The sequence below is a fragment of the Odontesthes bonariensis genome, chromosome 1, assembly GCF_027942865.1.
Source record: "Odontesthes bonariensis isolate fOdoBon6 chromosome 1, fOdoBon6.hap1, whole genome shotgun sequence".
Classification (NCBI taxonomy): Eukaryota; Metazoa; Chordata; class Actinopteri; order Atheriniformes; family Atherinopsidae; genus Odontesthes; species Odontesthes bonariensis.
The window spans coordinates 14,369,324-14,396,676 of NC_134506.1; the positions used below are offsets into that span (position 1 = coordinate 14,369,324).

The 27,353-nt window shown below is 40.4% G+C and overlaps 1 protein-coding gene across 1 annotated transcript in view; it reads left to right on the forward strand.

Moving 5' to 3' along the window:
* Positions 1-22,158: 22,158 nt before the first annotated feature.
* The window catches only part of fbn1 (fibrillin 1), a 75,376-nt gene continuing 70,181 nt past the window's right edge, over positions 22,159-27,353 (forward strand). Inside the window, exons 1-3 of the mRNA XM_075478071.1 lie at positions 22,159-22,457; positions 22,654-22,929; positions 25,799-25,881. Of these exons, the coding sequence (XP_075334186.1) occupies positions 22,736-22,929; positions 25,799-25,881 (277 nt within the window). The 5' untranslated portion in view covers positions 22,159-22,457; positions 22,654-22,735. The remainder of the gene's footprint in view (positions 22,458-22,653; positions 22,930-25,798; positions 25,882-27,353) is intronic.

Sequence of the window (27,353 nt, forward strand, 5' to 3'; positions counted from 1 at the left end):
GATAACATAACAGCTAAGTTTAGCTTTATTTCAGTTCAGTTTACTTATACAGCACCAAGTCACAATAAAGGTCATCTCAAAGCATTTGATAAAAAATAAAAAAAACTTCAGGACAAGTCCAATTCCATCCATCCATCCATCCATTTTTCATACCCACGTAATCCAACTCAGGGTCGCGGGGGGGCTGGAGCCTATCCCAGCCGCCATTGGTCGAGAGGCAGGGTACATCCTGGACAGGTTGCCAGTCCATCACAGGGCCACACAGAGACTAAAGAGACACACAACCATGCACTCTCACTCTTTGCATCAATTTAGAGTCACCAACTAACTTAAAGGGAAGGGGAAGGAGGGAAGCTGGATAACCCAGAGAGAACCCATGCATGCACGGGGAGAACATGCAAACTCCCCAGCCTGGATTCGAACCAGTTTGTTTGGAGACCTCTCTATGACTATTTGGACACTACAGCCACAAGATGGTGCTGTGAGTCTTTGAAGGAGGACTCTCCACTGCATGTATACCAGAATATGGTGGGTTCTCTTCATTGATCAAAAAACAAATGGCTGAAATTCAAAAACTGCATTTTTCTATAATCATATTTTGTACACAGTCCTTCATGATGAAATATGGCTAGCACATGTCATATAAACAACAATAACTTCCTGCAGTTTTATAGTGATTTCAGTCTTGTTGAAACAGATGTGAAAACGGCTGGTAGTAAACAGCCTATAATAATTGCTGCAACACTTCTCTTTCAGATTTCAGCGCCCTATAAGTTATAGATTTGGATGCAGTGAAGGATGACTGTGTGCTGAAAGTATGCACTTGACAGATTTGGGGCTGTGGCCTCCAAGTCTCTCTCAGAGGCTTTGTGGGTCTCGCCCATATTTATCACCCTCAGCACAGCTTGTTAGCCTGAGATTGGGAAAAACCAGCAGCTGATGGGGAAAGAAGCAGCTCTGCTTAGGACTGATACAAAATTAGATCAATTTGAAAGGGTATCTAAAGAAAAACAACACTTGAATCCCTTCTGTTCAGATAATCCCCTAAGATGTTATCACAGAATTCACATGCTTCTCAATTTCCCACAATTCCTTGGTTATGGGGACGTCTAAAAGAACAGGAACTGGACATGGTTGAAATGTTATCTCTGCTCTTTCCTCACTAGTTGAACGTGATATTGCGCATCATTTGATTTAGTCAGGAAACAAACAGAGGCTGAAAGCGGTTTCTCCTCAAACTGAATGTCAGACAAAAGAAATAACTTCTATTGCGATACAAAACAATCACAAGTGGGAAACATGTTAATTTTTCAACCGAGTGAAGCAGTTTTCCTGTTTCAATTCCGTCCCGACGGATCTTCTCTGAGTCACACGGACCTCACCCAGAACAGCTCACCAAGAACAACAATGATCTCCTCTGTGATGCCATTCTGTCAACCCTGTGAGGCCTGCTGATTGTCACATGTTGTCAAAGCTGTGAGGTCATGGTTTGACCTCTGACTCCACAACAACGTGAAAGCAGCAGCTGGCAACCTGTGTGATGTTGGTGCATGTGGAATATTTGGCCACTTGCTCTGCTACTTTGACAAAAAGCAATTTTATGTTGTACAAACCTGTTTCCAAAAAAGTTGGATCCATTGCAAACTCTAAATTAAAAAACATCATGAAATGATTTGCAAGCAATTCAAACCCTTTTTCTGATGTCGAAAATTGGACCAGCGCAACATTTCAAATGATGAAACACTTTTCTGAAAAATTATTGCTCTTCAAATTTGGAAAGGAACATCGCATAACAAAACTCTGCAAGTGTTTGGGAGCTGAGGAAACCAATCGCTCTGACTTTTAGAGCTAAATGGTTCTCAATTCTCATTCGAAGGGAGTAACAATTCTGGATTTCAGGAAGGGCCGGTTTAGCAGACGGACTTTTCCACTTTACCTCAGTCTACGGCTGTTGCTCAGTGGTTAGAGTGGGTCATCCAATTACTGGAAGGTTGGCGGTTTGATTCCCACTCTCACCACTCAAAGATTGGTGAAACTGACAGCTGGAGGGGCGTCAGTCCACCTCCTTGGCACGGCTGAGGTGCCCTTGAGCCCCATGCTCCCCGGGCGCTGTGATTGGCTGCCCACCGCTCCAGTGTTTGGCATCTGTCTCTATGAGTGTGTGACCATGTGCATGTGTGTGTTCAACTGGTGCCAACCTGGATGGGTTAAAAGTGGAGGACAAATTTTGTGTATTCAAGTGTACATTTACATGACAATAAATCTGATCTTAATCTCGGATGACCTTAAATAATCTGGAACATTTGAACGTTTAAATTAACAATATTTGCAGTGATTATGTGAGCAACAAGATACCTGTGCTTTATGTTCATTTAAATAAAACAATTACAAAAGCCTGTTTCTATTTTTACATTTTGTTCTCCATGAAAAAGCAGAAAATAATAACCATTTCTTACTATCAGAGCAGAAACAGTTTCTTAAAGAGTTGCAAAAAAGGATTGGAAATTCATCAGTAACTGTGTGTTTTTAAAGCAAATGTGAAAACATGTGCAAAAATCGTTGGATGCTGCTTCCTAATATTTTCTGGTCTCACATTATGTGTTATATTGTGTAATGTTCATACAAATATAGCAATCAGAATGGGACTCATTCTCTTGATTTGCTATCCTTGTAGAGACCAAATCTGGGATTAGGTTGAGGATTTTTGAGATAATAATTTCAAAACATTCCATTTACAAAAAATAAATAAATTGAAGGTATTGATATTTGAAGTCCAGTAACTATTATCTATGACTGTTGTAATAATTTAAACAAATAAGTAAGACTACAGAATCACAGCCATATTGAGCTGTAAATAATTTTATAGTGTTGATTAAAAACATACAGCAGTAGCACCAGTGACACATGTAGACACTATTGCACATGTGCTTCTCCACCTCCACAACAAGATATGGAGAGGTCATGAGTTTCCTTTTGTCAGTAGTTTAATGAAAGGCTCTGAGAAATTAAAAGTCTGCTACTGAAACGACAGTAGGGACCTTAATTATGCAACCATGTGTTGTGTGTGCATTTGTTATTGTGTGCAGTCTTTGAACCCAGCAAGTGACATGACAGCACCAAAAACAGGAAATGATAAACATTCAGTATAATCTTCAGATTCTGTGGCTTTGGTTCAGATCCAGGTTGTAAAAAAAAAATCCTGATCTCATTGAATTCCTTTGCAGAATAAACTAAAGTGCTGATGAGCCTGAGGGTATCAACTTAAAACACACACGCTTTGCACGCACATATGACAAAGCATTCCCAGACCCTGAAGCGCCTTGATGGAACAATTAAAGCCATAAAAAGCGCCCCGAGTGCGAGAGCATGAAATTGTTTCTCGAATCAATGTTATCAGAGTCACACAGAGTTCAGATATGGAAGGAAACAAAGCAATACTTGGCCGCTGAGTGGGCCGTGTTGCAGCAGTTTCTTCCATGCACTGCATGTATGCTCCTCTAGAAGCAGTTCAGAGGAGGAGACATGTGAGTCATGTGAGGTTTGCAAACAAATGCACATCAACACAGAGACCAACGGGTTTTCTGTGCCTGGTTCTGTTTCCTGTTTCCACAAGTCAGGAACCAGTGAGGGCGTGCAGTGGGGCAGCCTGCCAAGAGTCTGTTAAATGAGTATTCAGAGTTGCTGTTGGCCGGAGACAGATGTGTGTGTCTGTGCGAGTGTGTAACGATCGTCTCACTCCTTAGCAGAGCTCAACTTGAGCTGTTACCTTGCTCTGCTTTCAGGCCTCAGCCCTCAACCCAGGCTTAGGCTGACAGCTTGTATCTGAAACTTTGATGGGTGTGTGAACTATTAGCCCTTGTGAAGAGAAACACACACATGCACATCACACTTTATCCTCAAGCACAATGTGCACTGGAGTTTCTTTACCTCTCCCAAATCTTCATCTTTCCACTTTGTCTTTATCGCTGCTTTGTTGGAAAATAGGTCATTGGCAGTTTAATGTTATTAGCTTCTGCTCCAGCTGCGCATGTGTGTCCGTGTGTGTGTGTGTGTGTGTGTGTGTGTGTGTGTTTGTGTGCGCATGATCATGTTCAATTAGCAGCAGCCGTGCTTATCTGCCATTTGGCTAAAGAACTTCTTTGAAAATGTTTGTTTTCATGCTCTGTGCCGGAGGATTGGAATAGAGTTTGTACTTCTGTGTGTGTGTGTGTGTGTGTGTGTGACAGAGTGATGATGAGGGGGTGGGGGATTCCAGGATTCTTGCATGAGGCAGCAGACAGATGTGGGAGACTTGAATCTAAACTGTGTTGTTGGCCAACTTCAAAAGGCGACTTTTCTTCCACTACTGCTTTCCATTCCTCGGTCGTTCCCTCATGCTTTGGCCAGCAGCTCACGCTTCTCCTCTGGACTTCAAGTAGAGGCTTGGATCCTACCAAACAGCAGGAGGGATGTTTCTATGATCCTTTCTCATGCAGGACCTTCTGTTCGTGGTTGTGGAGACCCTGTGGCCTTTTCAGCATCTCCCAAAGCAGCTTAATATTGTTTTTATCACTTCATGACTTTTTCTATTTAGTTTCTTATGATGATCTTGAGTTGATGACATGTTTTACAGGTGGCTTGAATTTAGAATTGTTACTGCATAGTCTAAAAAAGCAGCGAAGTTAAAACATTAAGTATAAAAGATATTTATTTTCCTTCATGTGTTACATAGCACTCTCAGTACCCAAAAGGCTGATTAAGATTTCTGTTCTCTAGTTTCATTGCTATTGAGTCCAGACAGCACAGTGAAGAATAATAAACTATACAACCATTTTGTGCAACCATTTCTTTGTGTATGTACTGCTTTTTGGCAAATCATCTCAGTACAATACAAAATAAGCTGTGGTGATTGCAGCATTGAACATTTAGTTGGTCCTTCAATGTAACCCAGGTTTAAATACGCCAACTGCTATTAGACATATCCCAATATCAGATTTTCGTGGCCAAATGCATTCATGATGCTTATGATATCACAATATCTTTAGTAAACTCTAATAAAATATCAGACTAACACACTTTGATTTCTGATTTCTTTGATTTTTTTTTTGTAGTTGAATAACAGTCAATAAATAGAAGGTTGGGAACTATACAAAAACCCCAATCGCTTATCATAAAGTTTTGATTTTATAAGGTGAGATCAAATCATGACATCATCACAGTGATATTTAATTTCTTTGATATTAAGATTATCATCAATACTGGTCTGTTGAGACTGTCCTCTGCACAAATACGTCCACGAGGCATCCTACGCTTACATAAGAAGAGGTCATGAGCAACAATCTCTAGTGGTACTGAGAGAAACTGCATGTAAAGTGTGACTGGGACAGTTGCACTGTAAAGTAAAAAGTATTCTAGTCCTAACCATGTTTGTTTTATAATTAACCAGGAAAGGATAACGTTTCATCATAACATGTGGTGTTAACGTGTAACCAAGGCAACAAGCATCTTTTTTCTCAAACAAAACACTTTCGTGTTTTTCTACCAAAAAACTTTGATGAAAAACACCACATCTCATCTTTGTTTATAATTTTTTTTTTAATTCATTTTTCCATCGGCATCAAATTGCTCTACCAAAGAAATGGTATTGTTTATTTTATCGGGAAAAAGAGAGACATTTGGAATGTTCTTTGTGTGTTTAGAGTTGATCTCTTAATGGCACAAATGAGGACTTCTTAATCAGAAGTTTTGAGTGTTTTCATATTACTTATAGCTTTTAAGCTGGTTTTAATGGTAGGGTTCTTAGAATGTTTCTTCAATGTCCTGTTTTAATCTTCATCGATGTGTCTTTTTCTTCCCTTTAAATTCAGTGGATTTAAAGAATATTCTTCTATTACAAACTGGAATATCAAAAGCAGAGTTATTCTCAATTCAAACATGGGAGAGTGACATGCTTGAAACTATAATAGGTCAATATATCTATGTGGATGCATCTGATTGGTTAAATAATTTTTCAGTTGGATACTTGTCCTTTTTAAAGATGGTTGTTGGATGTTTTACGATGACCCTGATGAAGGTCACAAGCCGAAATGTTTTGGTCTGTCATTAAAGTTTTTTTTTTTTTTTTTCAAAATGCCTCAAGTTTTGCTGAAGTTCTGACTTCTTTAGTTAGTGTTTGTGGATTTTCTGTTTTGCTTTCTTAATTTTTATGTCTTGCCCACTTTTTCTGTTGTAGTCTGAGACCTTTGCTTTGGTTTGGTTTCTGTGAGGGGTTTTCTTATCAGTGCATTTATTTGTTTCTTGTGTATCCTGTTGAGTTTTTAGTTATTTACTCTGACTTGATCTTTGCTCAGTTTCGATTTTATTCTCTTTTAGTTTAGGTAGTAGATTAGTACTTGTCCTCAGTTCCCCTGTTTGGTCCTCAGCTCCATACTCACCTATTCATCGTCAATCTGTCACAGCTGCAGTCACTTATTTATTTCCCACAGTATATATGCTCCTCTGTTTGTCTCAGACTTGTCAGATCCTTTCAGTACTCTCATCATTGAGCTTCTCTTCAATTCTGTTCCTTGTTCATTAGATTTTCTCCCTGACTGTTTTGTTCTTTTATTAGTCTTTTGTTTTTTCTGGTTTTGTTAATGGTTTCCCAGCTCAGCCACGCTTTTGGTTTAAAAAAAATCTTCTGTTTAATCGTCCATTACCCTCTGGACTGCTGTGCTCTGCATTTGGGTTCTCCACCACCAGCAACCTTAACACCAGACTTTTTTACTCTCCAAGTACCTTTGAAGTAGATAAAGTTGTGCCAGCAACTCTTTCGCTACTCTAACAAACAATCAATGTTACGGCATAAATCCAGTCAGGAAGGGACAAAGGTGTCTCGTAAAATGTTGTGTTATTACCTCAGTGGAATGATTGAAAGAGCTGCACACCCCCAACCTCCTAATGAGGATTTTGTTGCTTCTTAAAGGAAACCTATGAGAATGATATCTGCTCTGTGGAAACGCTCATGTGAGTCACATTTCCCTCCTGCCGCAGCAGCAGTACTTTAAAGGACCTCATTGAAGAGTGTATTTAAGGGTATGAACAAATAACCTGTAGTATCATTTCAGCTGGAGGACCTATTAGGTAGATTGACAAACTATTAGACAGATCCAACAAAATTAAAACACACATCCAAGAAAATGCATCTTAAGAACTTTCATGATGCCTTAGCTTTCACTTTAGTGTCAACAGAAGTTCGTACAATTCTCTTCAGGTTCCCTTCATCTTGATGCGCCACCATCAGACTAGAATTTCAGTTTGTCCTATACTCCGAGCAAAAAGCCTGCAACATTTGTTACGTATTTGGCAATATTTTACTTTCAACTATGGTTTGGTTGAGGAATAAATATCTATAAGCCACATGTCAATATAAAATGTGTCGTGAAAAAATGTGCAACAATAATTTAATTATTAACGTTGTCACGACATGCTGATGTTCATGCAGCACAGAGTGCTGATAAACTCCAATGAGATGCAGCCTGAGGTCTGTTTTATACCTTCATGAAGGCTTTATTTTCAGCACAGACAGACAGACATGTAGTCCTCCAAAAATCTAACAATGCATAGGCTCCAGAGATCGTATGGTAATTGGTTGAAAGTTAGCTCAAGCCAGCAGGAGCCACAAAAAAACAGAAATAGCAAACAGACAGCAGCTGCACTGCACAATCTTCATTAGCAGACTTTTGTCCACTTTGGTGTCTATCTTTTCTACAACAGAGCAAAGTCAAAGGAACAACAACTATGTCAACACAAAAAAGATCAGCCCACAGCTCAGATGGTTTCACATATCTATGACACTGCTTCGAAGTGGCAGTGAAACACTTCGACGTGTTTGTATGACACCAACAGTGTACAGAGAGCTATGGTCAGTCCTTCAGAGCTGGTAGCATGGCTGATAAATCTTACTCTAGTTTTACACACACAGTCATGCGATTTGGTCCTCTTTTCATCACTTTTGAAAGCTCTCAAACTCTCAGGCCTGTCATCCTCCACAGCCTCTCCTCTGCCCTAAATTGTGCGAAGAAAATGTGTATTTATATTTAGACTGATGCCTTATCATAAAGGGATCTCAGTAATACTGGGCTTACATGAATACTGGTATAATTCTCTGTTTGTATGGAGTATGTTTATAGGTCTGTCCATCTATGTGTTTCTTTTACAGATGGTCGCAGCAAACCATCAAAGGGGAAAACTCGAAAGGGAATGTTTTCCAAACCTAAGATAGTCAGGTTTGTGTGAGGGGACTCAGATTGCATAAATCACATGTAGAGGGGAGATGAGTAGGCCACTAGACCTGGATACTATCCAATGTGCCCCATAAGGGACAGAACCTGAATAAATCTGTGTGTATTCAGACACAGGGTGTGGACAGCACAACATTAACACCTGATATCATGTTACAGTTGAATATCACAACCTACAGTACAGCTTGAAAAAATGCCGGAGTGGAATCAATACCATATGGATAACAATGTATTATAGACTTGCATTATTCACTGCTTGACATTTGTAATTTAACATGTCAATACTTTTTAGGTTCACCTCACACAAGACTTCCTCATTGTGCTAATGAACATATATGTTTCCGTCTCCTCTGCAAACCTTCAGCTCCCAAAACGACAGCTGTGAATGCAGGAATAAAAACAGGGTTTGCATGGTGGCAGTATCTCTGGTTGCAGGTAAATGAATGAATATAAACAAATATAAAAAACAGACTTCAAGTTCCATTTAGTAATTAAAAGGGGATAAGGGAAATCCAGCAGTGGTCTGTGTAGCAGGATCCATGTGTGAACCAGATACTCCAGTTTAAAGTGAACTAATTCCCACATTTGTATGTTTTTTTTATTCTGCAGTCGTTTTGCGAGTTTCATAGAAAAATGTACAATTCCATTTAAGAAAAAGTAGAAATCCCATTCAAATCAAACCTAACAAATTTATCCTTCAACATCAGATCAATGCAAAGCCTACAAAGAGGCCTATAAGAGCATGCCTGTTGAGCATGACTAATGTTTGGAATTATGCTGAAAATAAATCACATGATTTGATTGGCTGGGCCGTGAAATTGGAACAAAGTGAAGCAATTTATCCACAATTCAGTTTGCCAGCACAAGACGTCACCTCATTCAAATTGAAAGCAAGCATGATAAAGCCTGAAATGCACACATCTGGGTGTCTGTGTCTTTGTAAGCAATGATATTGGAGTAATTCAGCCATACTTTTTATGCATCAAATGTGTCATGGCTGTGTGCTTAATAGCACTCAGTTAAAAGGAAAACCATACATACCGACCAGATAACTCTCAAATTACCTAAAGGAATAACACTGTACAAGGTCGTATGCAAGTGGAAGTATAATTGTAATTTATTCACTTTGATTGCTTTCAACAATCCAGGAGTTACTAGGTCAGCTTTTATTCAGAACTGCTAGCTAGACTAGCACTCTTAGAATAAGTCCAGTTCTAAGGTTTAGTGGCATACATGGCCAAGTTAGAAGTGAGCCGCAGGGGCGCAGATAGGATTTTGGAACTGGGGGGGACAAAGCTGCCAGCAGCACCCCCCCCCCCCCCCCCCCGCCGCAACCAGCCCTCAACCATGTGTTGTGTGTAACAATATACAGCCATGACATAACCCATCAAACTCAATTGCCCATCAATGCAAGAAATAAAGCGTATTGATTGTGGATTTGTAAATAAGTACTCGACATGAGTTTTCAATAAATGGCCTCAAATGCAAATAGATTAAGTGAAGGATCCAAAAACCTCTCTCCTCCGATCCTTGCCCCGAATAAACTGTTGGGCAATGTCTTTCCTGTTCAGATTGTCCAGCCTTTCTTGATGGATGTGGCACACTGCCATTCCATTCAGCCTTTTTTGGGTCATGGTGGACCGCAACCACGTTTTAAGCCTCCGCAAGCCACAGAAACTTTGTTCTGACAGGACATCTTCAAATGCGAAATACCCCTCGACATTAAGACTATGTTTTTCGAACACATACCTGAGGGATGGCTGAAAAGAGATAAGCACCTCATAAATATCCTGCTAATGGCTTGCAAAAAGAATATTACCAGGAAATGGTTATCACAAGAGAGCCCAACTGTCAACATCTGGATGGACATCACAATAGACATATATAAAATGGAGAGAGTAACAGCATTTGTTAATCTTAAACTGGAGAAATTCACCTCATACTGGGAAAACTGGGTCAACTGTGTCACGCCCCATAGGCCTGATTTCATTTTTACAAATCAATGACTATGCCATATAAAAAGGGTCACTCCCCACTTTTTACATATTCTTGTGTGTTTTTGTTGTTGTTTGGTTCTTTCTTTTTTTTTTTTCTATCGTTTAGACATAAAACAAAAATACCACTTTGGCATTTAGGACAGACAAGAGATGCGAGATATATGCATATGTACCGGATGTGAATGTTTGTTTCTGAATGTCAATAAAAAAAAAATTTAAAAAAAAGAAACTTCGTTCTGCCTCAGCAGACGATGCGGGCACTACCATTAACAACACGAACTTCAACGGGCATTGCTTTTAAGATCTGTGCAGCATCTGCAGTGGTTTCGAAACTGTAGGCTACCTGTTATTGAACATGGCTAACTGAATTTTCAAATCTTGCCACTGCAGCTCAGGGTAACGTATGGCACAGTTTACTTACAGTTGATGCTTTTTGAAAAAAGGATGCAATAGTTTTCTGCTTTTTCGGTTTGGCTGGCCTCATCATAGACATGTTCTATGTCTATAGAGCTTGAAAGTCCCGCCTCCTTGACGTCATTCAACTTCCTCCCCATGGGACCTCGGAAGTGTAATAATTTGACATTCAAGTCAATGACGGAGCCATGACGGAATAAAACTATTTTTTGCGCTTGATGGAATTGAGTCTTGCATTTCACATATGTTGTGTAGGACATTTTTTAATATTTTTTCATACCAGTAGCGTAACAGTTTAGCGGGCATAAGTGCTTCATTGTTAAGTTATTTTTCTGAGCAATTCTCGAACTACAGCATGTAGCGTTTGGCACGGAAAATAAACGTCATCACGTTTGGGCGCGCGGAGGAGTGGAAGAAGAAGAGCAATCATGGCGCTGTCGTTGGCCAGTTTCACTCAGTTTTTCGAGGGCGAACGAAAACTTGTGAGCCGAGGAGAGAACCACTACCAGTCGGGGCACGTGGAGAGCTTCTGCTATGCTGGTGGTGATATGTCTGGCTTCGTCCATGGTGGGAAATATGATCAGTGACGTAGCATATGCGACGCAATGTAGTCTTTTTACCCTAACTTTTTTTTACAACGTTTAACCAGGCACTCCTACGACAAATCGCCAATGTTTTTGCATGAACTCATCCATATTTAACCCCAGAACATCATGCGTGTACTGTAAAAAGGCATATAATGACTGGGAACAGAAGACATCACCCTGCCCATGTTAATAGATCCAGGCATGAGGTCCCATGGGGACGACGGAAGTAGGAAGAAGAAGCAAAAAAGGGGGCGGGACTTTCAAGCTCTATGGGCCTCATCATGCGTGCCGTGTTGGTAGGTTATGGGGTCCTGAACTAGGAGCTGTCCCACTGATGCCTGTCATACGCGTTCTGGGTAACTATGGCAACCAGGCTCTAGACGACGACGTAGCCTGCCCAGCTCAACAACCGAATATTAATATCTGTCTTTGTTTGGTTTTATGTGAGTTGTTGCAAAGCATGCACTGACATGCAATAAACCTAATGTTAATTTATCTTTTGATTTCCCCGTGAGGTTTGCCTTAAGCAAAGAAAGAAAGCAGAGGTTGTTTTTTTTTTTAAGGTGAGGGGGACGGATCGAAGGGGAAGCCAGTTCTGGCTGGATGCAATTGAATACAGGAGTGTAATACCGTTTCTCGCCACATAGCCCATATGCGTCCGGGGAGGCGCTATTTCGCACATTGCAAAATGCGAAGAAAGAAAGCAGAGATGTGTTTCTCCATAAAAGTGAGGGGGACGGATCCAAGTGAATCAAAATCTGGGTGTGTCGAGACACACCCGTCCCACCCTCTATCTGCGCGCATGGTGAGCCGTGCAAGTCGACCCGAGGCTTGCCGAAGAAGCTCCAGGAGCTTCCTGGAGCTAGCGGCTAGTTGGTTTGTAAGCAAGTAAGTTTCCTTCTGGCTCACAGCCTCGTTGAGACTTTACTCGCTAGCTCCCTGGTTAGCACAGCCAGTGCTAACTGGCCTGTGGCGTAGTGGGTTGAGCAGGCACCCCATGTACAGAGGCTATAGTCTTCCCTGCAGCTGGCCCCAGTTCAAGTCCTGCATTGGACGGCCCATTGCTGCGTGTTGTTCCCCCCACTGCTTCCTGTCTCTCTCCACTGTCCTGTCAAATAAAGGCACAAAAAAATTATATAAAAAAAAAAAAAGAATGTTCAAATGACCCAGCATCTAATAACACAGAAGACTGGGCAAAAACCTTAAAACAGACAATTTGTATTCTCCCTTTAGTCATCAACCCTTCAGATTAACGTGGATTCCCTGTGTAACCTTATCTTGTGATTCAGTATATTCTCTATACTCAATAATTACTTTTACTTCAGTAAAGGATATAAAGTCACTGCCACAAACAGTTTTTTATAAATTGGATGCATATGTGTTAAAAACTCTCCACACATAACTTTATGTGATGTGTAGAGACTGACTCATTGTTACATTACGAAGCTGTCAGTAAGGATTAAATAAATGAAGGGTCTTTTTATAACGTTCCTCAATCAGTGGTAAAAATGGGTGATTGTTCAGTTTTCATGTCCTTTGTGAGTATGTGATTAAGGAAAAAAAACGTCCAGGTTAAGTACACCAGCAATTAAATCATGCTCTCAGGGCACTCAGAGATGACTCATGTTCATCTATTCCCCTTCTCATATTAATTTCTCAGGGGTAGAATCCTCATCACAAAAAGGAACATTTAGAAGTTTTTACAACCCCCGCACACACACACACACACACACAAAATTCAATTTCACTCCTATGGGGAAACCATTTTCAGGGGAAACGAAGTACATAAGGCAAACGATCTGTTTGAAGACAAAAGAGGATATTCCTCTAGGTTATTTTGTGGTTATGTTTACACTGCAGTCCAGGTCTGTATATGTGTAGGGTGTGTGTGAGTGAATGAGACCACGTGTGATATTAGATAGCCAGTCCCAAACAGTTGGTAGAATTTTATCATTACATTATGCTCATAACATAAAAAAGAGCAGGAAGCCAAACTCTTAAATCCTAAATCACATGAAACTCCATTACGCACATGCATTTTTGAGAGAAAAGAGGAGGGGATGGGGCGAATCGTTCCTGCTGCAGCTCATTTTCTTGAAATATTTCACATGAATATTGGCAGCAGTTGCGCTGCAGAAGACAAAAGGAAATGAACCGTGGCTGCTGGAGCCAAAGACAACACACAGTGTGAGAAAGTCTCTCTGCAGTTGCTGCTTACAGCACAGTGAGAGACAATCTCAATCTAAGCTATTAAAGACTGCTTTGGGATATAATAAACACAAGAGGATTAGCTGATTAGATAATATTTGTGATGCAGCAAATTAAAAACTGTCTTCTGCTACAATAAAGCAAGAAACGCGTAAATTATAGAACATGAGTTGCGTTGTTGAAGACAATAACCTGTTCGCCTGTGAAGTTCTCAGAGGAAACAAGCAGGCTACTTGTTAGATGTTTATCTAACCTCCGTTTCAGTCTTGCTATTTCAGGCTTTTTAATTCAGCCATTTCAGGCCAGAGGAGTAAACATTCCCTGAAATGAAACCCACGCTTCGCTCCAAACAGTAGGGAGAATAACTGAGCAAGGGATGGGGTGAGACACAGAGGTGGGTGGATGGGTGGGAAGGGTGGGGCTGCGGGGTGTATCTTACTGTAAATGACGCCCCCTCTTCGTCGAGGAAGAGCAGAAGGAAGCCCTGCTCTACTTGACATCAGCTTTCTCCCACACTTTGTCTTCTTGAGGGAAACCATGACTTAAATCTTCTCAAGAAGCAGACTCAGCTCAGACGTCACTGTTACCACTCAGTGTAGTGTTTGCATGTGCTTCTCTGCATGAATATGCTCAAATTTTTAGCTCATTATGACTTCTGCTGAGGATATCGGTCTTACTTTTTGTTGGTTTGTCTGTTGGTAGGATTACACAAAAACTACAAAAACCAATTTGCTTGATAGTTGTGAGAATATTGGCCCGTGACCAAAGAAGAACGAGATTTTGATCCCACTCCAGCAGCTATTAACCACCTGAAAATTCACCTTTGTTTCTGAAAACTATACATTCTAAAGGTTTTGCCACACAAAAGAGCCTCAAGGTCTTGTGTGATTCTGCACCCTCTTCCTGATTCAGTGATGGGGACATATTATAATGTAGCCCCATCTATATCCCCGCCCACTAGTGTTTTTTGACCCTTTTAAATGAAGCCTGCAGACCCATGTCCTCTCTGATTTTTTGATGGGACTCAATTATCATTTAAACCAATAACCACTAATAGAATATTGACACAAATTAAATAATGTCCACTTTTGTCGTAGCTATCATCTTTGGACAAGAGATAGAGGCTTACACAATCAGATTTTTTTTTGCCATTGCAGCAATAATTGGAACATGTCAGGCCTGGCATCTTCACAACAAGAGCACAAGACAAGAAGCTTCTCCAGCCAGCTTGGCTAATTTCTCCTTGTAGCTTGCAAGTTTTTAATTCATCCATACCTCACAGTGCATGCAAATTATCTCTCCACCTTCCCTCTACAAGGGGTCAGAATCTTCCAATGTTCTATGTAAAACATACGGTTGTGTGCCTTTATCTCTCTGAGACTGTTGGTGTTGCAGACATCAAGCACTGATAGATGATTTTATTAATGATATGATTTGTAACACTTGGAAAACACCTTATGGACATACTAACAAGGTTTAAAACTTGATTTTTAACAGTGGATATTTGTTTTGTCTACGCTAAGCAATATAGAGCTACTAATATGTTAAATTTGGAAGTGTTTTGTAAATCTTTTTCTTCTTCTCACTAATGAAAACCTAATCACAAAATTTCTTCAATAAAGCTTTTAGTGACATAATTTGTGTAAACTTTGCATAGACTTAAAAAAAAGGGATGTGTGATTATATCAGCCAGATAAATATATAAAAGGAAAAATAACCATTTTTCCTCCAAAAAGGAGGGGGGTTTATAGAGTTATATATATAGTATATAGTATAATGGCTCTAACTTCACATTTAATGGATACATGTGGTAATGGTATTGATCTTATCGACAAATTTTTCCCCAAAAATGTATTTGTTCTACAATTTATAACCTTTATTTATGCAGTGAAGTCAATTGAGAGCAAACTCTCTCTTAATGACTCAGTAAGAACACAAGACAGAAAAAGCGCAATAGCACTAAATTAGAATTAGAATAATTCAGAATACCTAAAACAGCACAGAATGAATCCAAGAAGAAGTTTAAATCCAACAACATTCAATTGAAGCGCATGCATCTAGTCTTTGTATAAAAGATATGTAATTCCAGAGGTTTTCCAAAATGACTCTACTTACAAGGACGACTGAAGATAACAAACTATTTTCCAAGCTCAGTATTGACGCAGCGGTTTGCATGGAAGAAAATCTATTTGTGGAATTTGTGGAACAACATTCAGTGGATATATAGTTAAAGGCATGGTTGGTAATCCTGTTCAGAAACACATTTTGTAATACTGGGTGAAATGGTCCGTCTGTCCTGAGAGAAATCTATACAAGATGTATTTAGAAAAAGGGACGAAAATAATCAGACCTCTGTGGCAGCTGCAGGACTGAGAAAAAGCTGATTGGAGCGCCTACAAAAACCAATCAGATGCCTCTGCTTTCTGCCTACGCCCCCCTCTGTCGGCTCCCTGCTCCGTGTGCGCATGCGGTTCTACCGGCTTTGGATGACGCACTGACGGAATGGGGAGGGGGGGGTGGAGCTTAGAGGAGGGGACACTTTCGAATCTTGCTAGCTCTCTTGCTAGCTCTCTAGGATTACCTACCATAGCTTTAAGTAGAGATGTAAGAAAACCATTTAAGAGCTTTACAGATTAATAAAATCATATGCTCTTTTCTTATTCTTGAAACTATTGTAAGCCTGTTTTATTAGAGAACACATTATGAAGAGTTCTAAGACATCTCCTTTTATGGACCTGAGAGCAAAGCTATATTCAGCATCAAAAGATGTGGCAGAATACTGCAAAGAAACCATATCACCTTAATCAAGGATGGATACACAAGAAAAATGCCAGTTTAGCTTGAAATGATTTTGCCACCTTGTTGATGTATTTTTTTCAATTAAGCTTATCATCTATTTGATATACCAAAAGGACCAGTGTTCTTCTAGTGAAACCAAATAATGCCATCATGCCATGGCATGTTGTGCACTGTATGGATAACATTAAAAAAAATACTACCCTCATATCAAACTTTCTTTTCAAACATTAACTCCCTACAAGTTGCTGATGTAGATAAATCTTAAATATATTCTAGATTATTTTGAATATATATGTATGTTGTGTTATTGTGTTGTATGTTTCTGTTATTTTGTGACCTTCTTAATCTGCCGCTGTTTGAAGCTTCATATACCAACATGAGAGAGCCATTTTTTCTTTGATCTTATGGAAAGAAGATGAAAATATCAGTACTGGTGAAAGAATTTATGATTAATCTCCTCAGCAAACAGATAAGGCTGCATTGAAAGCCTGTAACTGCCTCATGATAGAAGTTTATTAGTGTCAAAGATGGTGCCTGCCTTCCTCCACACTCCTAACCACTGTGCACTCTTGCACTCAATGTTTCACCCTCATTTTAGCTCCCACCCAGGTCATGCTCATGTTGCAGAGGTTGATCTCAGCTATGCTACGAGAGCGCGGATTGAGGCTCCAAGATGATGAGGGAGAGGCCGTCTTACTGTCAAAACAACCACTCCAATCTACAGCAGACCCATCTACCCTCTGCTTCTCCCCCAGGCTCTCTCATTCCACACCTCGAGACCTTTTATGCTGTGAGCGCTTGTCTCCTCTGTAAACATACCTCAATTGATATGAATACCATTTGCAGAAAAATATCTGTTAGTGTCCTAAAATGAGTCCAATGTGAGATCCATTTCGGTTCTCATTTACATTCACGTTTGGAAAACACACTTACCAGAGCCTCCATGAATATGATAAGGCCATGTTTTTTTATGGAGCACAGGAATGTGGACTCAAATTATACTTCAGTAACAGGATAAAAGTAATGTAAGAAAGAACAAGAACTGATGCATTAATTAACTGAGCAAAGAGCAGAGAGGAAGGATATTGAGTACAGAAGGCTCAGGGGACTCTGACCATGATTACTCCAAATCAATGTCATCAAGAACTTGATGAAAATGATATTCAGAAAAGAGTGGAAAAATGTACCTTTCCAACAGCTCCGTTAAAGCAACACTAGAGAAGCTTGTGAACCCTTTTTATGCACATTTCTGGGCCCCGAAAACTGCCTCAGAGCGCCTGGGAGCTGAGATACCACAGTTCACGACTTTGGTCTCTAGCCAAGCACCACACCATTTTGCTTTATGGTCGCTTGACATTTTTGTGAGCTTTTGATGGCTGCTTTGTGGACTTTTCAACATGACAACAAATTCTCGTGTACAACTGTACATGAGCAGGACTCCCACAGAGATTTGTTTCATGACAGCGGTGTTACATCCCACAACTGTAGGTGGAGCCAAAGAGCAAAAAAAAAAAAAAAAAAAATGGCCAAATTCTCCAATGCTACTTAAAGGGGAACTCCGGGGCATTTGAAGCGCGTTTCCATTGCTAGAGGTTGTCAAATACTGATAGTAGGACACAGAGAGGTGCAAATCTGCGCTCCCTGTGTGGAGATCGCGCTGTTCGCACAGCGTGTCATGCGAGGCTAATACGTGGTGGCTAAGGGGCAAGAGCTAAACCTTCCACGTAAAACAACAACTTGCACACTGCAGAAACGTCACACCACTTTATAAACCATCCGACAATAAAGTCACAAGCCTTACCATCAAAACCATATGCATGGTTCTCACATTACTGGCATGGGGAAGTTACAAAACAACTTTATAAACAGCATGTCACTTACCTCTTGTCGGTAGGCGTGTGCATGTGAAAGCCCAAAAGAGTCAATGGACGATAATCCCATATACAAAACAATTATCTTCTCTAGAAAAACTGCGTTCAAGTATTTAAAACATTACAACAATATTACTGGGCATGTATTGTTGTAATGTTTTAAATACTTGAACGCAGTTTTTCTAGAGAAGATAATTGTTTTGTATATGGGATTATCGTCCATTGACTCTTTTGGGCTTTCACATGCACACGCCTACCGACAAGAGGTAAGTGACATGCTGTTTATAAAGTTGTTTTGTAACGTCCCCATGCCAGTAATGTGAGAACCATGCATATGGTTTTGATGGTAAGGCTTGTGACTTTATTGTCGGATGGTTTATAAAGTGGTGTGACGTTTCTGCTGTGTGCAAGTTGTTGTTTTACATGGAAGGTTTAGCTCTTGCCCCTTAGCCACCACGTATTTGGTTAGCATGACAGGCTGCGCAAACAGCGCAATCGCTTCACAGGGAGCGCCGATTTGCACCGGTCTGTGTCCTACCGTCAGTATTTGACAACCTCTAGCAATGGAAATGCGCTTCAAATGCCCCGGAGTTCCCCTTTAAAAGGTTCTGGTCCTTCCTTTGTGGTTAGAGACAAAGTACATGATGAAAGAGGCTGTTTTAGAACTAACTATAAAACTTGATGAGATACTATCGTGGAAGGAAAAGGAATTTTCCTGAGACAATCCACAGTTTTGACATAAATCCCAAATAAATCTTGTTTGACACATTGGCTACTGCACACACACTGTAATTTCTGTTGATGAATTTACGAGTAAAATAGATCATTCGTAGTCAGGATAATTGTTATTTTCTATTATAGCAGTGGCTGAGACATGATATTGACAAAGAAAATAAGCACATTTTTGTTATTTTTCAATGTAAAATAATTCCCCTGTTGTCAGAGATCCAGAGAGACTCAATCAATAATGTGAGTGTTTGGATTCTAGCAATATAACACACAGTTAACTGCATAAAAATTCCCAAAATATTTGTATTCAGAAGTGCAGGCATTCAAACCATACAATTAAGCACCCGTTTAGGTGAAAATCGATGCAGGGAATTTCAGGTTTCTGAAGGGATTGAAATAGTAAAACTGAAATGGGGCAGCAGCTGTTGAGGGTTGACTTACCTGAGGGTTCAGATTTAGGACGACTGACTGTGAGAGAGCTGCATCAGCCCAAACAGGACATAACAGTAAAAGTAAAAGTGATTTGTAAAGACTCTGTTTGGGAAAAGAGCAAACCTGCAGGTTCACAGTGGTTGAACTCTGGATGCTGCCTGACTGTAGGCTGTCTCGATGCGGACAAAGATTCCTGGCAGTCTGTTCAGGAGCAAACACGATCTTGTCAGCAGTGATGGAGAGGCCTTGCAGAGGGCAGGATTTCATAAAGAAAAAGCAGTGCGGAATTGTTGTGACTAAATTTGAAGTGGTGGGCAGACGCCAAGTGAGGTTGTCAGCAAGGCTACAGGAGATTTCATGCCTCAATCTGAGTGCCAGAGGCTGGGAAAGGAAAGTTGGGGAAGTCAAGCTGATGTGCTGCCCTGCGTACCAGATGAAATGCTATGAGGTGCCCATCGCAGCAGCTGAGGCAGGTCACCTCACTCTCTTTTGCCAAGGAGGTGAAAAAATGGCCTGAAAAGTATAAACAGCACAAATTTGTGGATCAACAAAAATGGAATATTTGTCTTAATCTTTCTCTTGGCCAAGACTATTGAATCTAGCTTACCTCAACACAGAATTGAAGTGTAAGTTGGGGCTGGGTTTGAATGTGTGGGAGGAGAAGCTGGATAAAGAAGAGAAGAGAAGCAACACTGACAGGGAAAACCTGTATAAGTGTGAAGTTGATGCTGCTAGATTTAGAGTGATAACAAACTTCAGAGAAGAAACAGGCTGAGTCTTTATTAGCAGGGTGTGGCAGAAGACATGAGGCAGTGTGTGTGAAAACTATCACTGCGCTGGACAAAATTCCTCAATTCACAGTATGCAAACAGTAAATGTAGGACATTCTATTTAAAGGAGAATAAAACCTTTGCAACATTTCTTATTCACTGAGCTAAAAACTGGCACGTTGTGAACTGAAGCATGTGTGATGTGGACACTCAAACGACTGGAACTCAAAAAATCTTAAGACAAATCTCTGACTCACATAATTTGTGAACAAAACAAGACCACTTGAGCAATAGTTCTACAGGCTTTCTGAAGTGGACATTGGCTGCTTTTTCACTTATTTTCAGTGCAGTCTCGTGGCTGACCATTTTCAAGTGTTTTCTACTTAAGATGATTAAGACTGACCAAGTAAGTTTGTTACTAGCAGCCTGTCACAAAGACACGCATCTATTGCATAATCTATTGCTTTTTCTTTAGTTGTCATCATGAAAAATGCTAACGATAACACAGTCTGACAGACATGAAATAGTGTTTATGCACCAACAAGGTGATTCCCAAAGAGCTATTAGCTGAAAGCTTTTAGGAAACTGGGCGAGTGGAGGACAAAAGAAGAAGTGGTAGGACTAAAAAACTATCTACAGCAGATAAACAGTATCTGAGAGTAAATGTCTTCAAGGAATAGCAAAAATTCCAGCAAAGACCTGACACAGGAGGACATCATCGACGCGCACCGCTGCAGCACAGCTCATTCCCTCTGTGCTCTGTGACAGTCGGCTATCTTTACACAGAGTTTGCTACTGCTAGTTTTGTGCAACATTGCAATTTGGAAATATGAAATTACGAACCATGTTACCAGCAGCAGTAGCGAATTCCGTGTAAAGATGCTGCTGCGGCGGTGCGCGTCGATGACGTCATCCCAGTAGATGCGTGTGTAGAAAGCCCCCAATAACAACAACACGGCAGCTCTGAACTAACGGTGCAATAGTGCGCGTTAATTCATTCATTCGTCTTAAAGTATTGGTGAAATAAAGACAGATAATGCCTTATTTAGAGGCTGTGTTGTCTATGCCCTGTTCACTCCTGTTATATGGATATACGCGGATCTCGAGTTATCTAAATAGCGTCCCAAGGACACCGACTTTCACCAAACTGTTATTGGTAAGTAGATGAACGTATTTTATGCCAGAAATAAGGTCCAGGTTTAAAAAATGAACTTCCCCTTTATGGAAGGAGGTATGCCAAATGACACAAGAACTGTACTGAAAGTCAGGGGCAACAGGTCTAAGGAGTGATGAATCCTTCAAAGAGCCTGGACCTCAAAGATATTGAAGAAGTGTGGGATCATCTTGGAAGCCAACATCCAAAGAAGAGCTTTGGAAAGTCCCTCAGAAGCCTGGAAAACTATTCCTGTAGACTACTTGAAGAAATTACAAGAAAGTTTGTCTAAGAAGGTTCAGGTTGCGTTGAAGGACCAAGGTGCTCATACAAAAACTTTCAAGAATTGCGGAAACTCTGTTTTTGCCCTATATACTGTATTTCCATTTCTGGTAGGACATGTTTCAGTGACTCGCTGCGAATATTTCCTGTTTTCCTTGCAACATAAAGAAGTGAGAGGTGGCTCAAGACTTTTGCACAGAACAGCACAGAAAGTTGCAGAGATACTGGTTTACAGCAACATCCACTGTTTCTTTGTCTTTTAGTTCAAGATAAAGAACTGAAAAAAGGAGTCCAAACAAAGCAACCTTCACTTTTGTTTGTTTCTGAGTTAGAATTAATCTATAAGTTGTTCCACTTAAATGAATTCTCAGTCACATGAGCTACTAAATCAAATCTACTCTTATGTAACATTTACCACATTTAGATATCAAACAAGTACATTAGAGCCTAGTTAAAGATGCAGAAAGATGAAGTACAATATTCTTTATCAAACTCTGAAAGTGATTTATGAGTGGCTTTGCCTTTCTGGCTTGACCACAGCATTTCTGTGACAGTTCAAGTTCAGGGCTTTAAGTGCGTTTCTGAGCTCAAGCTTTTGTATCGCGAGAGCAGCACACAAAAGGAAAAAAAAGTTTTGGGGAAAGTTGAGCTGAGCAGGGATGAGGAAAGAGTTCTGCAGAGAGGGAGAGACACTGTGAGTGTTGCCATTCTCATCCTCTGGAATGCATCAGTTCCTCTAACTTATCTGCGCAAAATCAACACTCAACTGGATGCGCACCAGCAGACTCCAAAAGTTACAATGCGCATCTATTTATAGCAACTCAGCGAAAGGTTTGAGTGACTTTTCGTCTTCTCCGCAGTTTTGCTTCCAAACGTTTATTCAGCTGTACCTGCAAGTAAAAGTGAAGCGGTCCTCAGTCGGGTCCCAGGCGAATCTCCTACTCGGGAGACAAGGTAAAGTAGCGACTCACTTACATTTTCTTAACGCATCGTCCTTCTGCGACTGTCTGCTAAATCATTTTCTAACTTTAAGACTTATTAATCCAAGTAATTAAAAGCAGGGGAGTTTTCATTCTGTGCGCACTATTTCTCTTACCTTTTTTAATAAAGTTTTCTTCTTTTTTTTTTTTTTTTCATCATTGTTTTTCAGCTTTGACTCCAGACTGCCGAGCTCCGACGGGGCTGGGAAACTAGTGAAGATTTTAATTCTACCGAGCACTGGGGGTGTACACATGAAAGTGGATATGCTGGACAGTAAGCGTGGAGGACGGCTGCTGCAGTTGGCCGTGGCTCTGTTGGCCTTGCTGTCGCTCTTTGTCGGTCTTGGAGCCGCTGCAGAGGTGGTGGAGACCGAGGTGGTGACCAAGCAGACCGACTCCAGAGCCAGCAGAGCAAAGAGGAGGGGGGGAACGGACGTCCTCAGAGGGTAATGTGGCAATGATTATTATTGCTTGTCCAAATTCGGAACAACTTTTTCTTTTAATTTCTTTGCTTTCTTTTCTTTTGCATTAAATGCCTGCTTCCCTCCATAATTTTCAATCTAAAAGAGCACCTTTGGACTATCTTGGTCTTGCAGCAGGTGTCTTTTCTTCTCTGGCCCTTCAGAAACTCTGAAGGTCAAAAACCTGTGTGTGTGTGTGTGTGTGTGTGTGTGTGTGTGTGTCTTATTAAGACGGACTGAGACCTGTGAATGACATTGTGTGTGATGGGAAGTTTGGAGCAAAGTTTAGTAATTAAATACTGGCAAGAATACCACATTCCTGCTGACTGCAATAATAAATTACTTCCAAACAAAGGAGGCCATTGGTCTTGTGTGGCTGTGGCAGAGGGGGAGAGAAAGAGACTAACAGCCTAATCCTCGGTTTAGCCAAATACACCACACCCCAGTTGTGGATAAATCACATCTGCAGCTGTACACAGTGGGTCACTGCTGGAGAGGTTGTGTGTGTGAAAGAGAGAAAAGAAAGACAGACAGATGGAAAGCTGGGAAGAAAAGACAGAACGTCTGTGTCCAGTGATGACAGCAAACAGCTGATGAAGGTCATAGACAGCTCAATGAGCATTCTCCAGAGGCATTTTAATTTGACATGCTTTATGTTAATCTATCGCAACATCTGGGTTCTGAGGCAGGAAGTGCACACAGACTACATACTGTGTCACGCTGACTTACCACTGTTTCAAACATCCAAGTGGCTTCATTATTCACCTCATGGATCTGTTCTGAGACTGAACAGTGTATACACTGACCTCTGGATCAGTGTGTACACAGTGGGTGATCACAAGTTCACATATGCAGACTTGTTTCAGACCTGTAGGTGGCAGGATGGCTCAGGTGTTGGCTCTCATGTCGGGTCAAATATTTCTTACAGGTGTAGAAGATTTATTGAAGCATACAGAGAAACGCCATGTCTAGTTGGAAGTATATGCCAGTGAGATGTTTGCAGACATCAGGCATCATAGCATAGTCACTGGTTCCAGTGGGTTACAAGAGAATTTTGGAATGGATTTATTAAAAAAATTCTGTGCTTGAGTTTTACAGTGGTCCCTCTTCAGAAATAAAAAAGAATGGAAAATCTCTGCAGTTTAACTGCTCATGTGGTCACAAGCAAAAACAGCCTGAGAACCTCTGGCAAAGAAGATGACAAATGTTGTACTGTAAAGCTGTTGCACAAGATGTTCTGGCTTTTGGGGGGCTGGGAAAACATGATTTTAGCATTTCGAGTGGGTCTGTGTGTTTTCAAACACAAGAAAATGTCACTAAGATTTGATAAAAGTAGAGCTGACGTTTTGAAGTGACCTTGAGCAATGTGCCATTATTCCTGCTGCTGATGAGGTGTGTTGTACAGTGGGCCAAGTAACACGAAATTTATCACCCAACTATATATGATCTAGTAATCAGTGGAGAGTGACTGGGGGTCAAAGGCTGTTTGTTATATTGACTTTAAAGTAATTTGGATGGATATTTTGGTCTTTTTGAGGTGTTGTTATATAAAGTATATCATACAAGTAGTTATTATCATACCTGTAGTTGATAGCTGCCGGAGGGCTCTCAGTTTGGAAAATCAGGGGGAAGATTCTTATGGGGGAGCTAAGCTCACCGCTGCTCACAATGGGGTCATCGAAGAGCAAATTTTTGCTGTATGGTGAATTTTACACTGCAGTTGTTTACATTGTCACTATTCCTCAACCAAAGAACATCAGTGTTAATTCGCATGTTTGCATGTGCGATGCCCAGTGTATATATAAATATATATGTATATATATATATATATATATATATATATATATATATATATATATATATATATATATATATATATATATATATATGTACTGCTGCTGCTGTGACTCAAACGTCAACCTCCCAAGGTTTAATGTACGAGACTGCATACAAAGACACATAGCAACACGGATGTTCTTTGGTTTAGACAATGTTGACAAAATAAACAACCGTCTGATGCTAAAATGTAGCCCCGTACAATTAATTATGTATAGCGTTGCTAAAACTGCCATAGCCCCATTCTGAGTAGCCATTACTTTAGCTCCCGGTCAGATTTCCTCCTTGCTTCTCCAAACCGAGAGTGCTCTGACCGATGTTTACTGCAGGCAAGACACTTAGCTGTGTTCCTTTGCCTTTTTTAAAATTCATATTTGAATGTATTCATTAGAAAAGATGAATGGAAATGGATCAAATCTAAAAGACTACTATTTGTGTGCATAAGAATTTATGTGCTCTTCGTTCTCGAGGTGGAATTTTCCCGGTTCAAAGAAGAGTTGAAGTGCATTAGGGGAGCATGGAAATAACTTTCTGAATCTCGCCTGACCTTGCAAAGATTAAAATAACGAGACTGACCGGCGGGACACAGTAAACTCTGGCGTGAAATATTGGTGTCTTCCTAGATATAATGTCCCAGATATTCACAGAGGGAAATGTAATTCCCAAAGAAGAACTCCCTCTATTTTATTCTCGTGAGAGTCCACTGCAGTAGTTGTACTTTGTTTGTTACCAGTTAGTTTGCTATGGTGGTGGTAGCTATGGTAGAGGCTACGGAGCCTAGTTTTTTGTGTCAAATCAGTCATGTGTGCTATTCACATTTCTTTTATGCAGCTTTTCAAAGGATTGCTTCAGGTATGCTTCAGTAGTGGATGACTGCTCAGAAGTACTGTACTTCACACCCCAATTAAGAAAAAAAGTTCCTTTAAGGCCAACTGATAGTGCACATAAATATAATGCAATGAGTGACTTTGAACTGTGTGATGTGAACTTTGACCCTTTGATGCTGCATCTTCCACAGACCGAATGTGTGTGGCTCCAGGAACAATGCTTATTGCTGCCCAGGCTGGAAGACTCTTACTGGAGGAAACCAGTGCATTGTTCGTGAGTATCAGCTCCATTATTCTCCTGTCACTACTCATGCTTAAAGTTCTGTTTTCGGGACAGGAAAAACTGAGTCCAGTCCCAGATCTATAATTGGAGCCATTCGCTCACGTTTATTGTAATGTTGTTTTTTGTCGGGAAATAAATCAACATAAGTGCAGCTCATGTACACCAGGAATAATAATAACAGTCAATACATTCAGAGGGCAGCTCAGATGGATTGCTGGATTATAATAATATAATCCCACATGTGTTGTTCTCTTATGGTAATCATTAGATCATTGTAATAACGAAAACAAAAAACAAACATAACAAAATGTTAGTAATCTTGTAAACTTGCTGGGTGAGATTTGTCTGGGCTTAACTGGCCTGTTTGTTTAGCAACACAATATTTGCTGTTCACATTATTTGTTGAAATAGTATAGTGAATATGAAGAATCAGGAGCGTTTGAGCAAAGCAGAAGACTCTGCTGAAAGTGATCAAAATGGACTAATTTACATATTTTTTAACACCCTGCATATGAAACAAGAACACTCAGAAAGTGCATCACCCACTAAGGTCAGTGCTGAGAGTTTTTATAAAACAATAGAAAACAGCAATCTGACATACTTCTACCTTGGCTTTGCTGTGGTGGAGTAATGAGGGAAAATTATGGAGTTTTACCATTTTAAGCCATTTTACGTCAAGAGGGGATCCTTTTTCAGAAAATAGACTTCTTAGTCTGAATTCCGATCAGGTGAGTTTCTTAGGTATTAGATCAATGCCAATGCTTTGTTAAAGGGTAAAGTTTTTTTGCTTTACATACCAAAGACAGACTTTTTCTTAATGGGTTCATTATAATGACGCAGTATTGTCGTGTATTTTTATTCTCATGCTTGATATTTGCCCCTTTGCCTAAACAAACAGGATTCACTTAATTAAGGGAGTCACTCAGGACTGCAAGCCAAACATTACCATAGACGTGTTTGAAGGTGTTTGGATAACAGTGATGTGAAGCAAGTGTCATGACCAAAAAACAAACAAACTGACAATCAATCGTGAAGATTGTGCTATTCTGGCAGCGGTTTCTCTCTCAGGTGTACTTTGTATTTACTTTCCATCCTTTACTCTTTCCCTCAGCAGACAGGAACGTCTGAGAAGCTGAGTTGGGTGATTGCACTCCGGCTGGTCGGCTGGCCGGATGCCATCGCAGCTCTAATGACATTGTTTAGCAGTGGGGTTCAGGGAGAAGGGGTCAGCGGCTGGACTTTACCTGACGGGAGCAGGGGGCAGTGGACCATGCCAACAACAGTCTGTGGGAAAGGGAACAAATGAGCAAAAGCAGACAGTGCCAACTAAACTCCCTGGCACACATTTATAGCAGCGAAGCTCAAAGTTGAAAATAGCTCAGTGCCAGTGCCAAAGGGGCTTCTATAACTTGACCGAGATGAAGGTTAAAAAGAAAATTTGGCTCTTTTTGAAGGTTTTCTTA